Genomic DNA, 14,080 nt, shown 5'->3' on the forward strand with positions numbered 1-14,080 from the left:
ATAGAGGCAAACAGGGCAGAGAAAGAGGTGATTCATATCCTGAACTTTCAACATCCATTATTAATCATCTAAACAGCCCTTCTCTGAAGCATGCATGCCAAAGCACATATGCCAAAAGTCCTGCTTCAGGAACAACACTGTGTTGTATAACACCTGTTATATGTGTACACATTAGTCTCAAGGGTTTGCTACTAAAAATACTTTGTGAACAAAAAAGCAAATTAATCTGACAGGACTTAAAATGAGAGCTTTTGCACTCTAGAGGGAAACGAATCAGCAAAGTAATTTCTTTGCCATTGCATTCCCTTACAGTTATTAAGAGCTCTCCAACTATGAGCAGAATTGAGCTGAGAATTTATGTTAAACAAATGGAAAAGGAGTTGGAGTTTTACAGGGGGATCAAGGGTGGAATTCATCCCAAATCTGTTTTTGTTCAGCACAAACCTCTTAATGAGTTCCTTTAGGATCACAAATATTTTGAGGTCTCTATAAGTGGAGATGAAACATTGCTTTTCAAACATTTGTACAGGATAGAAAGGCTGATATAATCCTCTACATTCACTTATATACAGTTTATTGATGCACCGTGCTTTTAACATGTGGCAAAATGACTGATGACCTGTTCCACTGCATGTTCGGCTTCTTATGTCATGCAGAGTTTGAAGGAATGAGATGGCAGCTCTGTGGTGTCACTGTGCACCAGATGCACTGTCTTTGTATGCCAACTCACATACTCTCATGAGTACTGGATGCTGTGAATCATCTCTACATCTTCTCTGTCTTCTTACTTAAGTGGTGTGACTTTGATGTTAAATAATATGGTGACTTACTTGAACTCCAAGTAAAATGCTTTTTTCCTGAAAATTTTTGTATGCAACAGTGAAATAAAAGTACTCTGTCAGCTGTTTGCCTGATGTATGACTGAGTGGATTTCCCCCCACAAAAAGTGTATTAATTGTAATGATTTTAGAATCATAGAATCATAGAGTTGAAAGGGACCTCATGGGTCATCTAGTCTAACCCCTGCACTATTCAGGACACTCACAACTCTATCACTCATCCACTGTAACCTGCCACCCCCTTAAGCCTTCACAGAATCAGCCTCTCCATCAGATGGCTATCCAGTCTCTATTTAAAAATTTCCAGAGATGGAGAACCCACCACCTCCTGAGGAAGCCTGTTCCACTGAGAAACCGCCCTAACTGTCAGGAAATTCTTCCTGATGTTTATACGGAATTTCTTTTGAATTAATTTCATCCTATTGGTTCTGGTCCGTCCCTCTGGAGCAAGAAAGAACAATTCTGCTCCATCCTCTATATGGCAGCCTTTAAATATTTGAAGATGTTTATCAAATCCCCTCTCAGTCATCTCCTCCCCAGGCTAAACAGACCAAGCTCCCCCAAGTTTCTTCATACATCTTGGTCTTCAACCCGCTCACCATCTTTGTTTCCCTCCTGTGGACATGTTCCAGTTTGTCTAGATCCCTCTTCAATTATGGTGCCCAAAACTGAACACGGTACTCCAAGTAACTGAACACACTACTCCAAGTGAGGCTGAACCAGAGCAAAGTAAAGCGGTACCATCACCTCCCATGATCTGGACACGATACTCCGTTTGATACAGCCCAAAATCCCATTCGCCTTTTTAGCCACCAAGTCACAGGGCCATTTCGCACAGAGCTCAAAGTTGCTATTTGGTTGCCGTTTGTGAAAGCGCTACTTCAAGTAGCGAAATGTAACTAGCCGTGCCCGTAACGCACAGCTGCGGTTTTTGCGGAATTTGGCACTTTCACTTCTCGCCACTTTCGTAACCCACAGGCTTCCGGTTCTCCGTCTTATCGCTACAAAGGAGGTCCCTTTTTAGCGCTTCTGGCCTCCCGTGCCCGTCAATCAAACTGCAGGCACACCTTTGACCTCGACCCTAAAGCCGAACTTGTCGGGGTTCCCTTTTTTTTTAAAAAACCCAGGAAACCCCGTAGCAACGCGTTATCGTCCAATCATTGGCGCCCTTGGAACGTGTTTTCTATTGTTTTCTAGGAACCAGATGCATTGACATGTTTGATTGGTTAATCCCCGCCCACAGTACACGCCCACAGGTTACCTGCTTATATGCACCTGGGCAGACACGCGGTCGGCCTCACTCTTTTGTTTGCGTAGCCTACTGCCCGCAGCACAGGTCAACGTTGCAATGGAGAGGCTTATTTTTCAATTGCTGGCTTACATGCTCGCGGTGGTCCAGCGCATGAATACCGCCTTGTCGCGTCGGACGTATGCTATCGCGGAGTACCGAGAACGGGTGGCCGGAACGCTGACCAGCAGCAGAAGACGTTCTGTAAGGGTAACCATGGCGGCCAAGAAACGCTGGCAAGCTCTGGCAGAGGTCCGGTTCCCCCCCCGGTTCTGGGTGGACGAACGATCCTCTGACTGGTGGGAGAATTTTGTGTGGACTCGCTGGGATGATGACCACTGGATTGCCAACTTCAGGATGTCGAGGGGGACATTTTTTGAACTCGTGGAGGCTCTACGTGGACGCATGGAGAGGCAAGTCACTGGCATGCGGCGCCCCGTTCCAGTTGAAAAAAGGGTGGCTGCCGCATTGTGGTACTTGGCCACCCCTCAGTACTTCCGTACAGTAGCCCAGCAATTCGGACTCGGAGTCACTACGGTTGGCGATATCCTTAAGGAGTTCTGCCTCGCCATGGAGGCGGAATTGTTCAGCAAAGTCGTGTGCCTCGGAGACCGGCTTGGAGCGGTGAGTGTCATTCTATTCCCTTTTGCCCTTTAAATTTTTTTTCTTGTTTGACAGGTCAGCAACGAAGACGCGATACACCCCACGCTGACATGCAATGGCTTATATTCTTTTCTTTCCCTTATTCCAGAGTATGGACGGGTTTGCCAGGCTTGGATTCCCGCATTGTTTTGCGGCCGTCGATGGAAGCCACATCCCTATCCGTGCCCCCGGGGGAAGCATAAAAGAGTACGGGAACAGGAAGGACTTTTGCTCTGTTCTCCTGCAAGGAACAGTGGACTTCTCCGGCCGGTTTATCGATGCCGAGGTGGGGTGGAGTGGCAGGAGGCATGATGCCCTTGTTTTCAGGGAATCCAACCTCAGGAAAGCCATGGACGAAGGGGTCTTTGTTCCAGGAAACCCCACCGCCACCATTGAGGGCGTGCGTGTGCCGGCGTTGGTCCTCGGGGACGGAGCCTACCCATTACGACGCTGGCTCATGACTCCCTACAAGCGGCCAAGGACGGACGTGCAGAGCCACTACAACCTCAGTCACTCCCGGGCAAGGAATGTAGTGGAGCGTGCCTTTGGACGTTTGAAGTCACGGTTCCGTTGTTTAATGTCACGACTCCATGTACATATTGACAATGTGACTCCGCTGATAATCGCATGTGTGATTTTGCACAACATATGCGAGGACAAGGGACATAACATCCCCTTCCCTGAGGACGAACCTGAACCTGTAGTCCTTCAGGATACACAGGACATCCCTGAAGCAAGGAGAAAAAGGATATATGCTGAGGGGTGCAAGGTTCGGGACGCCATAGCCACCCACATCTACAGAAACAGGAGGCGTGTTTAATTGTTTTTCCTACTCTGTTGTTGAATAAAGTTTTGTGTTCTTTGTTTAACCTTGTCTTGTGCGGTTTGTGTACTTTGCCAGCAAAAAAACGGGGATTCTCTGGTCCAAAAGCACTTTGACAGCCCTAAATGCTAACTCCCCACTGAAATTGACAAACACAATACGGAAGCGCTGAATGGGGAAAGTTCGGGGAGGCGGGTAGCCAGGAAGTATTGGCGACCCCTGTCAAACCGGAGGATCAATCCACTTATGTTCCAAGGAATAATTTTATTGGTGGGCAGCTTTGATACATTTAAAAAACGGGGTGGTCGATCGGAGCAACGCACGTTCGTTCCCTAACCGTCATTCCGAAGATGCCGAAGCCACGGAAGGGCTCCTTCTGGCAGCGCGCCGAGGCTGAGGCACTTCTGGAGCTGGTGCTACAATCAAAAAGTGTTGGCCGCCTAATGGCCAGCACCCACTGCCACACCAAGGGTGCCTACCTGGTGTTGGCTTCAAAGCTGAGGGAGAGGGGCTATGTCCGGACCTGGGAGCAGGTCCGGACAAAATTCAAGCGCCTTAAGCTGGACTTCCTAAACAGTCTGGAACAGTGGGGGGGGATCCCGCAGCCAAGTGGGAGGACGGTCTTCCACGACCAGATGGTGAAAATATGGGAGAAGGCTGGGAAGCCCCCCCTGGACATGAGGAGGCATATGGGTGAGTGCTGCCCTCGTTGTGTTTTGCCCTTAAACATGCATGGAATGACTAGCTGCCTCTTTCCCCTACTGTCCCCAATGAAATTCGAGAAAGTATTTAGATGCTGTCAACCCCCTCAGACTTAGCCAGCCAGTACTGTAGAACCACTTTGGTTATGCGCTTAGACTCTAACTGTGGTGTGTCCACCAGCTGTGTTTCATCTCTGTTTTGTGTGCTTTTAATTATGATTTGTCTTTTTCTTTGCCCAGCCACACAATCACCATCCAAGCTGGCAACAGCACCTGAGCGTGAGGAGGGGGAGGAAGAGGGACCTTCCACCTCGGGACAGGCTGCAGGTGAGAGTTTTATGTCTGTGAGGGAGACCCATGTGTGTGTACCCACACGGAGCCATATGGGAGCCTGATGTGATGCTTCCTTTTGGAGTGTGATCAAATTCTTTGTTTGATTTCTATAGCTGAAACTGTGGAGGCAAGGCTGCGTGCCATGGAGGCCAGAGTTACTTCCCTGGAGGCTCAAGTGGCGGAGCTGAAAGGGGAGATTGAGCAGCACAGGCAACAGAGGGAGGCGGAAGAGCGTAGGTTATGTTCCCCACTGCCCAACTCTTCTCACACTGTGGCTAAGGCCACTTAAAAGTGTATGCATGTAAACTAAAGAAATTTGAAAATATGTGTGGTACTAATGTGTACTTTTTCTCCCTCCCCACAGTTAAGAAGAAGGAGGACGAAGAGCTCTTCCGGCGCAAAGTTAGGGGGACCGTGGGACGGCTGTGCAGGAGAGTTAGGGCGATGGAAGGGGCTGGGGAGGGGAGCGGTGGGACCTGAGTTTTGTTTCCTGTTTGTGTTTTGGGGTAGGGGTTGGGGGGGGGGGGCTCCAAGTTTCATTCCCCAATGTTTTTCCCCTGTTAAATGTATACTTTTGTTAAAAAAAATTGGTTTTCCAGGGGGGTGGGGGGTGGTGGTGCTGGTGGGGCTCCAAGTTTCACTCCCTAATGTTTTTCCCCTGTTAAAATGTTTTTTAAAATAAAATGTTATTGCAAATTTTATAACAAGACTCCAGTGTGACTTCTTAAACTCGCACATATTTAACCCCACACCACACTCCTAAAACTCCTAGAACTAACACCCCTCCAACCTCCAACCCACACAGCAGTACCACAATATACACAATCACTAGAGAGGCCGCTTTCAGCCTTGCAGATTCTACAGTAGGGTACACAGAGACAGAGTCAAAAATATAAACTTTATTCAACAAACAACAAAACACAGATAACATGAAATAGAAAAAGTGGGCAAAACTAGGAGGGGGAGTACTTGTCTGCTGGTTTAATTTTTCTCTTTCCGAGAATAGTCCTCCTTCTTGTTTGGGTGGAGGCATTCTGAGAGGGAGTCGGTGGGGTGGGTGCTGGAAGTGGTGGTGTTGGTGTGGGTGGTGGTGGGGGGGCGATTTGTGGAGGGTAGGCCCTTTCCATGACCGCTACAGCCCTCTCCATGAGTCTCCTTATCAGACGCACCTCCTCCACGCCTTCGCGTAGGATTTGGTTTGTCTCTCTAAGGACTGCCCTCAATTTTCTCCCCTCCTGGGCAATGAGAGTGAGCATGGCTTGGTCAGCGGCCGCGGCACGCCGTGACTCCTCATAGCAGTGCTCAAGGAGCCTCTCTCCCACGCTTGTCAAGACGGAGACGCGCCTCAGCCTGCCGCGTTCCCTCGTAAGCCTCTCCTCTGCTGGGAGCGCACCTCTAGGTGGTGGGCTGCCTTGAGCCAGGGGTGGTTCCTCCTCCTCATCTGAAAGAACCTCTGTTGGCAAAAAATGAGAAACAAAACTGTTAGTAACATCCAAAAAGTCAAAACACACCATGGTGGACATGGTGTTCTTTTTTGTCCCCGTGTTTTCCTGCCAAGAATTTAAACAATCCCCGGCGAGCACATGGCTATTGTTTGTTTGCCCATGGTGTGCTTTTACTTTTGCCTACTTTCACAGCAGGACTCTCAACAATTAAAAGGGAGCACATGGTTAGTGCCTAGCGACATTGTCCTGCAGCTATGGCTCGAAAGGAACAGGTCATGCACGCTCACCATCTTGAATCTGTATCCGCCTGCGCCGGGCAGGAGGTCCAAGCACCCTAGGCTGTTCCTCCTCCTGTGTTCCGGGTATGAAATCTGCAAAAAAAGGAAAAAAAACAGATCTAGGACCAAAGGGTGGCAAAGCCAGCTTCAAAGCCTACACCAGCAACGCAGAGGGACTCTCTTCTTTCTCTTAGCAGTGCTGCTGCCCTGCACAAACAGAAAAGCACAAAGCAGTTAAAACAGCCCCCCCCCCTATTTTTACTAATACCTACCAATGTTAGTTGATGCCCCCGAATCACTATCCACGTCAGGTGCTGCTGGAGACTCTAGGGGCCCCGTCCCTGGCAACTGTGTCTCTGTGGACAAGAGCAGAAAATAGTGAAAAACGAGCAAGCATACACCATGAACCACAAAGCAAGCTCCCAAAGTTGTGAGCCAAAGTACTGCAGAAGGCCTATGGGCGAGGCATGCTGCAAATATTTTGGGGCTGTTGGTTAAACATGACCGTTTCAAATACTAACCACATCAAGCACTCCACAGCCAACCATCTTAATAAATCTTTTAAAAATTAAAATTAAATTATAAAATTAAAACCGTTTCAAATAGTAACCACAGCAAGCACTCCACAGCCTACCTTCTTTTAAAATCTTTTAAAAATTAAATTATAAAATTATAAAATTAAAACCGTTTCAAATAGTAACCACAGCAAGCACTCCACAGCCTACCTTCTTTTAAAATCTTTTAAAAATTAAATTATAAAATTATAAAATTAAAACCGTTTCAAATAGTAACCACAGCAAGCACTCCACAGCCTACCGTATTATGCGTTGCAACGAACACACGAGAAAACGATGCCCAAACGTCAGAACACACATTTGCTTAAAAGGAAAAATAAAATAAAAAGAAAATCACTTACCGGAGGCAAGGGGCGTTTGCTCAGGAGCCTCCTCTGGCTCCCCAGGAACGATGGCGATCAGGTCCAGCGTTACCGATTCCGCGGCTCGTTGCTGGACGGGGGGTGGAGGGCGAAAGCTGGAGGAGGTTCCCTCGCCGGGATCCTCCTCAGCGGGTGGTTCCTCGACCGGGGCAGCCGGCTTCCGAACCACCTTAAGGCTCCGGCCGACGCGCTTCGGCCTGCCGGATCCTTCCCCGTCCCCGTACAGCTGGCGCTGCTCCTCGAAGTAGGGGCAGGTCACCTTTTCGTTGCCGGAACCCTTGTTATGGTTCACGGCTCTCATGTACTCTGCCCTCATTGTCTTGGTCTTCGACCGGCATTCAAGGCCGGTCCTGTTGTGGCCCAGGGCGCGCATCTTAATAGCCACTTGTTCAAAAACCTCCCTATTCCTGTGGGAGGACTGGAACGCGTCCTGGATTTTCTCCTCCGAGAAAATCCCGATCAGGTCCCTGATCTCCGCGTCCCTCCAAGTTGGGCCACGGCCGGTTGCAGGGACGGACGAGGCTTGAGAAGACGATTCCATGTTGCTTTTGCTAGTAGCTGAGCAAAATGGTGGTGGGAGGTGCAGGGTGCAACGGATCATATACCTTCCCGCACACAAAGACAAAGGGACTAGCCGGCTCCTGATTGGTGGAGGGCAGCAGGGGACACGCACATTGGCCACATCAGGTCACATGTCGCGTTCAAAACTCCTCGCGCGGGAACAGGATCTGCTCCTAATGGCCAGATTGGCGCCCTTGTTGTTTGACTTAACGCATGCGCGTATTCGTTTACACGCGAGAAGAGCAGTTTGAACATGCAGCGGGAGCCATTTTAGGAAAATGTCCGCCATTACACAAACGCATGCCGGTGTTCAACCGAGAGCAAGTGCGGCAGTACTCGGCAGTTCCCCAATAATATTCACCAGCCACAGCATAAATCAACCAAACATGACATGTAACTGGCGTACGTTCGTTGGCACGCTCAGAGGAATGTTTTTTAAAATGAACGGGGGACGGCGACTCCGCTTGCCGGAGGTCTAGCCGCCAATGGAAGGGGTTGTCCGCACCCAAGCACAAGCACGCACCGGGAACCACACAAAGACCCACTACACATAAGCCGCCCCTCATTATATCACCTCGAATCATGTCTATTGAACCCCTGTAAGCTAAGCAGGAGACTGCGAGCGGCGACCGTTCGTTGGCACGCTCAGAGGAAAATTTTTTAAAATGAACGGGGGACGGCAACTCCGCTTGCCGGAGGTCTAGCCGCCAATGGAAGGGGTTGTCCGCACCCAAGCACAAGCACGCACTGGGAACCACACAAAGACCCACTACACATAAGCCGCCCCTCATGAAATCACCACGAATCACGTCTATTGAACCCCTCTAAGCTAAGCAGGAGACTGCGAGCGGCGAATGTTCGTTGGCACGCTCAGAGGAAAATTTTTTAAAATGCTCCCTGTACGTTGACTCCGCTAGGACTGGCCGATGGTAGACGGGGTTTTAAGCTTTGGGCAAATTTTGGGAACGTGACGGTGTGTGCCACTGTGCTTGTGAAAAACTCTTGTGGTGTCCGGGCAGAATTTCCGAAAGTGATCGTGCTTGAAAGCCAGTCGCTGTCCCGTTGCCTCGTAGATCCCCGCTCGCTCGGAGAAAAAAAAAATGGCGAACAGTTCGCCGGAAGTTTGGAGGACAGGCTCGGGAGGAGGGACTTTGAAGAACCCGCAACAATGGTAACGCACAGGTCTTTAGCGCTACTGTTGCAGATTGGTTGCAGGAGTGTATCGCTATCCGGAGGGTGAATCCAGTTTTCTGGATTCCCCTAGAAGCGCTACAACGAAGCGCTTTTTGCGGGTCGGTTTCAGGATTGTTGCAGATTGTTTACGACGTCGTGCGTTATGGCAAATTAGTAGCGTTTTCAATCAGCAACCATTGTGCTATTTTTAAGCCGTGGGAAATGCCCCACACTGTTGACTCACGTTCAATGTATGGTCGACTAAGACTCCCAGATCTTTTTCACACAGGCTACTGCCAAAACAAGTCTCCCCCATCCTACATTGGTGTATTTGGTTTTTCCTATCTAAACGCAGAACTTTACACTTGTCTCTATTGAACTTCATCTTATTCAGTTTAGCCCACTTCTCGAGCCTATCAAGATCACCCTGTATTCTGATTTTGTCTTCGGCTGTGTTTGCTACCCCTCCCATTTTAGTATCACCTGCAAATTTAATAAGTATCCCTTCTAAACCCCCATCCAAATCTGTACACCGCCCGTGGCGCCGCGGGCGCCACGGACTAAATAAATGGTTAAGGGGCCTTGAGGAGGGCTCTGTCCGTGATGAGGAAGGGTCCGAATTGGACCCTTCCTCACGACAGACAATCGGAGGGACCAATTGGCAGGCGCGAAGCGCCTGCCGATTGGTCCCTCCGATTCCCAGCCCCAGCAACTGCGAGCCGCGCTCAGCGCAGCTCGCAGTTGCTCCCGGCCTGACGTGGTGAGAGGCGCGAAGCGTCTCTCACCGCGTCAGGCCGGCCCCAAGGAAGCCCCCGCCGCAAACACAACACAAGACTCCAGCCGCCGAGAAGCTGCAGAAAAAAAAGAAACACCCCCGGAGGAGCCTTTCGCCGCTAGCGCGACGAGAGGCAGCAGAAAAAAAAAACCCTGTAGGAGCTCCAAGCCGCCGCGCCGACGAGAGGCAGCAGAAAAAAAAAAACCCTGTAGGAGCCTTTCGCAGATCCAAGCCGCAGAAAAAAAAACCCTGAAGGAGCCTTTCCCAGCTCCAAGCAGCAGGAAAAAAACCCCTGTAGGAGCTCCAAGCCGGCACGCCCACGAGAGCTAGCAGGAAAAAAAAACCCTGAAGGAGCCTTTCCCACCTCCAAGCAGCAGGAAAAAAAAAACCCTGTAGGAGCTCCAAGCCGGCACGCCCACGAGAGCTAGCAGGAAAAAAAAACCCTGAAGGAGCCTTTCCCAGCTCCAAGCAGCAGGAAAAAAAACCCCTGTAGGAGCTCCAAGCCGGCACGCCCACGAGAGCTAGCAGAAAAAAAAACCCTGCAGGAGCCTTTCACAGCTCCAAGCAGCAGAAAAAAAAACCCTGTAGGAGCCTTTCGCAGATCCAAGCAGCAGAAAACAAAACCCTGTAGGAGCCTTTCCCAGCTCCAAGCAGCAGAAAAAAAAAACCCTGTAGGAGCCTTTCACAGCTCCACGCAGCAGAAAAAAAAAGCACCTCCTGGTGTCCCCTGGGTCCTAGCGCCCATTGCATTCCTGGTTGCAATGGGCTTTCTTGCTAGTCATTTATAAATATGTTGAAGAACACAGGCCCCAGGACAGATCCTTGGGGTACTCCACTTGTCACACTTCTCCAAGAGGATGCTGGACTATTAATAAGTACCCATTGGGTACGATCTGTCAACTAGTTATCGATCAACCTGACAGAATTAGGATACATACCACATTTTACCAACTTGTCAACAAGAATATCTCATGTGGAACTTTATCAAATCCAGATAAACTGAAATCCAGATAAACTATGTCCACAGCATTCCCCTGATCCAGCAAGGTAGTCACTTGCTCAAAAAAAGAGATAAGGTTGGTCTGACATGACTTGTTCTTGCAAAACCCATGCTGAGTCTTGGAAATCACAGCTCTCAGTTCCAGCTGCTCAAGGACCGAGTATTTAATTATCGGTTCCAGGATTTTGCCAGCTACTGATGTCAAGCTGAGAAGTTGATAGTTACCTGGATCCTCTTTTTTCCCTTTCTTGAAGATGGGGACAACATTTGTCTGCCTCAAATCGTCTGGCACCTCACCTGTTCTCCAAGAAGTGTCTAAAATAATGGACAGAGGTTCAGAGATTACATCTGCAAGTTCTTTTAGTATATTGTATGCAATTCATCTGGCGCAGAAGACTTTGTTTCATTTAAAGAAATTAGGTGTTTGTGGACTGCCCCCACAGTGATCCTAAGCCACCATTCCCATCTTCCCTATTATATTACATTTTTTCCACATTGAGCACTATTTATTTCACAAGAGAAGACTGAGAAGTAGGAGCTAAGCAGTTCAGCCCTCTCTTCATCATCTGTTGTAATTTCACTTTCTTGTCCTCGCAGTGGTCCTACTATGTCCCTACTCTTTTTCTTACTTGAAATATAACTAAAGAAGCCTTTTAAAGCTATGTTTAGCACTTCTTGCTAGCCTAAGCTCACATTGAGCTTTAGCTTTTCTAACACTGTCCCTACAATTATTGGTTTTTTGTTTATACTCATCCTTGGTAATAAGGTCTTCCTTCCATTTCTTAAATGCTTCTTTTTTATTCCTCGAAACATTTGACAGCTGTTTGTGGTGCCACCTTGGCTTCCTTAGGCTCCTTCCATTTTTTTCTCTCAAGGGAATGGTTTGTGATTGAGCCTTCAGTTTTAATAAATTCCCAGCCCTCTGGGACTCCCATCTCTTTAAGTCTTTCTAACCACGGGATTCTACCCAACATACATTTAAGTCTGTTAAAATCAGCTTTCCTGAAGTCCAGTCTATACATCCTACTAACTAAAGGTTTTCTCCTTCCCACAATTGAAAACTCCAAAAGCACAAATTCCAAATTCACTCCCACCAAGTGTACCCACTACTTCCACCTCATCTACCAGTTCTTCCCTATGGATGAGAATCAAGTCTAAAATAGCAGAGTCCCTGGTTCCCTTCTCTACTTTCTGGGAAATGAAGCTGTTGGTAAGACAAGTTAAGTCTTTCTTAATATGTTCCATACTCCGTTGGGCAGTATTATTTGTTCCTACATGGATGAGAAGGAAGAGATAATGATCTGTGGGCTTGATGAGCCTGTCCAGCCGTTCTGTAACATCCTTTATCCGTGCACCCAGTAGGTAGCAGACCTCTTGAGACAGCAAGTCTGATCTATACAGTTCGGCCTCTACGCCTCTCAGCAGGGAATCCCCAATTACCAGTACCCGTTTCTTTGTACTCTTGGGATCAGATCTAGAACTCTCACCTGTGGGGACCGGTGAAGTCTTTGCTGGGCTTCATGGGGTCGTTGGGGGAGAAAACATAGAACTCTCACCTGTGGGGGCCTGTGACTTTTTTGCTTTTCTTCATTGGGGCTTGCTCTTCATGGGGAATTGCATATGCTCCTGTGTTCCTGAATCAACCTCCTCAGGCAGATACTAGAACCGATTACTGAGCAACAGTGGGGCAGATCTTCGAGTCATTGTTCTACTCCTATGTGTAACATACTTCCATTTATTACCCTCCTGTGTTAGGTGCTCCTGATTTTGATTTGATAGATTTCCCACCTCCTGCAGTGTATTCAAATTTTCTCTATTCCCGGACTTTCTCCTCTAGCAGAGCCACTAATTTATACTGGCTGCATTTGTAAAATGCATTTTATGATGCTTTTATTATTTGTTCATATCTTACTTTGATGATTTGCTTCAAAGAGGTATCTGGAGAGATTACATAAAATTTTCTAAAGAAATAAAAATAAATATACCAGTGATCCAAATGTTTTAGAACACTTATGAATAAGAATATTCGAGACCAAGACATATGAAGAAAGGTTGGGGGAGCTTGGTCTGTTTAGCCTGGAGAGGAGGCGACTGAGAGCGGATTTGATGGGTTCTCCATCTTTGGAAATTTTTAAACAGAGGCTGGATAGCCAACTGACAGAGAGGCTGATTCTGTGAAGGCAAAGGGGTGGCAGGTTACAGTGGATGAGCAATAGGGTTGTGAGTATCCTGCATAGTGCAGGGGGTTGGACTAGATGACCCATGAGGTCCCTTCCAACTCTATTATTCTATGATTCTATGATTGTACTTGACAGCTATATGCCGCAAGTAGAGATGTGCCCCTGAAATTAGATTTGCGGGAGAGCATAAATGCCAATATTCTGGGTTATTTATGTACCAAATTTGGTCCTTATGTGTGTGTGTTTAATTTCAAAATTTGAAGAGGGCATTATTCCTTATGGGGAATTTTTCTGGAAAGCTGTTTGTATTTTGAATGGACACTGTATCTGAAGAAGTGTGTGTGCACATGAAAATTCATCACTAATAATTGTAAAGTTGAAGTTGCATGCAGCCAACTCACTCCATATCTGATTGGCCCTCCCTGGGGGTGTTCAGCCAATAGAGGGAGAACACTCTGCCAATGAGAGCTAATCTGTATAAATTGCATGCAGACAACTGAATCCTTACCTGATTGGCTGCTGAAAGTCGCACTCTGTCCAAGCTGGGCAAGCACAGTTTCTTGCTTGGTTCCCTATAATCCAGCCGTAAGACCTCCATCTTTGAAGGGTTGAGCTTCAGACAACTCTACTTGAGCCACTCTGTCACTGCTTCCAAGCATCTGGCTAAGGATCCTGAGCGAGAGTCAGGGCAGCCATCCATCAGGAGGAAGAGCTGGGTGTCGTCCGCATATTGGTAGCAACTCAGACCAAACTTCCGCACCAGCTGAGCAATAGGGCACATGAAGATGTTAAACAAGGCAAGAGAGAAAGGACTACTCCATGGGGGACTCCACATTTTATAGTTCTGTAAACTGTCTCAAGTCAGCTAGCCTGACAACTCGAGTCAAAGAAGGATAGCTGACCACTTTCCTCAAACACCAGTAAAGAAATGAAGAAAGTGGTATAGGCAAAAAGACAGTTTATTAACTAATAAAGTTGAATATGTTGAATCCAAAATGAGTAGTTTCTTTCTCTATTCTGTAATGTTCACCAGAGCTGGAAAAATGGCATTCCGGATCTAAATGCATGTAGATGCGAAAGACAAAACTATTGTGCAGCCAGGTTG

At 47.8% G+C, this 14,080-nt stretch overlaps 2 protein-coding genes across 2 annotated transcripts; one reads left to right on the top strand and one right to left on the bottom strand.

The window, feature by feature from the left end:
- Positions 1-3,440: 3,440 nt before the first annotated feature.
- LOC143838878 (zinc finger and SCAN domain-containing protein 32-like) lies at positions 3,441-5,066 on the top strand. The gene is made up of 4 exons (XM_077340787.1): positions 3,441-4,285; positions 4,534-4,620; positions 4,991-5,028; positions 5,061-5,066. Exons 1-4 carry the CDS (start codon positions 3,943-3,945, stop codon positions 5,064-5,066), a joined length of 474 nt encoding a protein of 157 aa, XP_077196902.1. The 5' UTR covers positions 3,441-3,942.
- A 100-nt stretch (positions 5,067-5,166) lies between these two features.
- Positions 5,167-9,162, bottom strand: LOC143837905 (uncharacterized). The gene is made up of 4 exons (XM_077338368.1): positions 7,266-9,162; positions 6,622-6,705; positions 6,359-6,442; positions 5,167-6,079 (listed from the first exon to the last, which is right to left on the bottom strand). The coding sequence occupies exons 1-4, from the start codon at positions 7,885-7,887 to the stop codon at positions 5,580-5,582; spliced, it is 1,290 nt and encodes a 429-aa protein (XP_077194483.1). The 5' UTR covers positions 7,888-9,162; the 3' UTR covers positions 5,167-5,579.
- Between the last annotated feature and the right edge of the window lie 4,918 nt (positions 9,163-14,080).

This window comes from Paroedura picta, chromosome 5 (assembly GCF_049243985.1).
Source record: "Paroedura picta isolate Pp20150507F chromosome 5, Ppicta_v3.0, whole genome shotgun sequence".
In the NCBI taxonomy this organism is placed as follows: domain Eukaryota; kingdom Metazoa; phylum Chordata; class Lepidosauria; order Squamata; family Gekkonidae; genus Paroedura; species Paroedura picta.

What these genes read in the sequence shown, in the direction of transcription:
- LOC143838878 (XM_077340787.1), top strand. Translation starts at nt 3,943, where the DNA reads ATGCCGAAGCCACGGAAGGGCTCCTTCTGGCAGCGCGCCGAGGCTGAG. An exon ending in GGACATGAGGAGGCATATGG is followed by an intron (nt 4,286 to 4,533) that starts GTGAGTGCTGCC and finishes TTCTTTGCCCAG; the next exon opens with CCACACAATCACCATCCAAG. An exon ending in CACCTCGGGACAGGCTGCAG is followed by an intron (nt 4,621 to 4,990) that starts GTGAGAGTTTTA and finishes CCCTCCCCACAG; the next exon opens with TTAAGAAGAAGGAGGACGAA.
- LOC143837905 (XM_077338368.1), bottom strand. Translation starts at nt 7,887, where the DNA reads ATGATCCGTTGCACCCTGCACCTCCCACCACCATTTTGCTCAGCTACT. An exon ending in GGGGGCATCAACTAACATTG is followed by an intron (nt 6,443 to 6,621) that starts GTAGGTATTAGT and finishes CTTTTTTTGCAG; the next exon opens with ATTTCATACCCGGAACACAG. An exon ending in GCGGATACAGATTCAAGATG is followed by an intron (nt 6,080 to 6,358) that starts GTGAGCGTGCAT and finishes TTTTGCCAACAG; the next exon opens with AGGTTCTTTCAGATGAGGAG.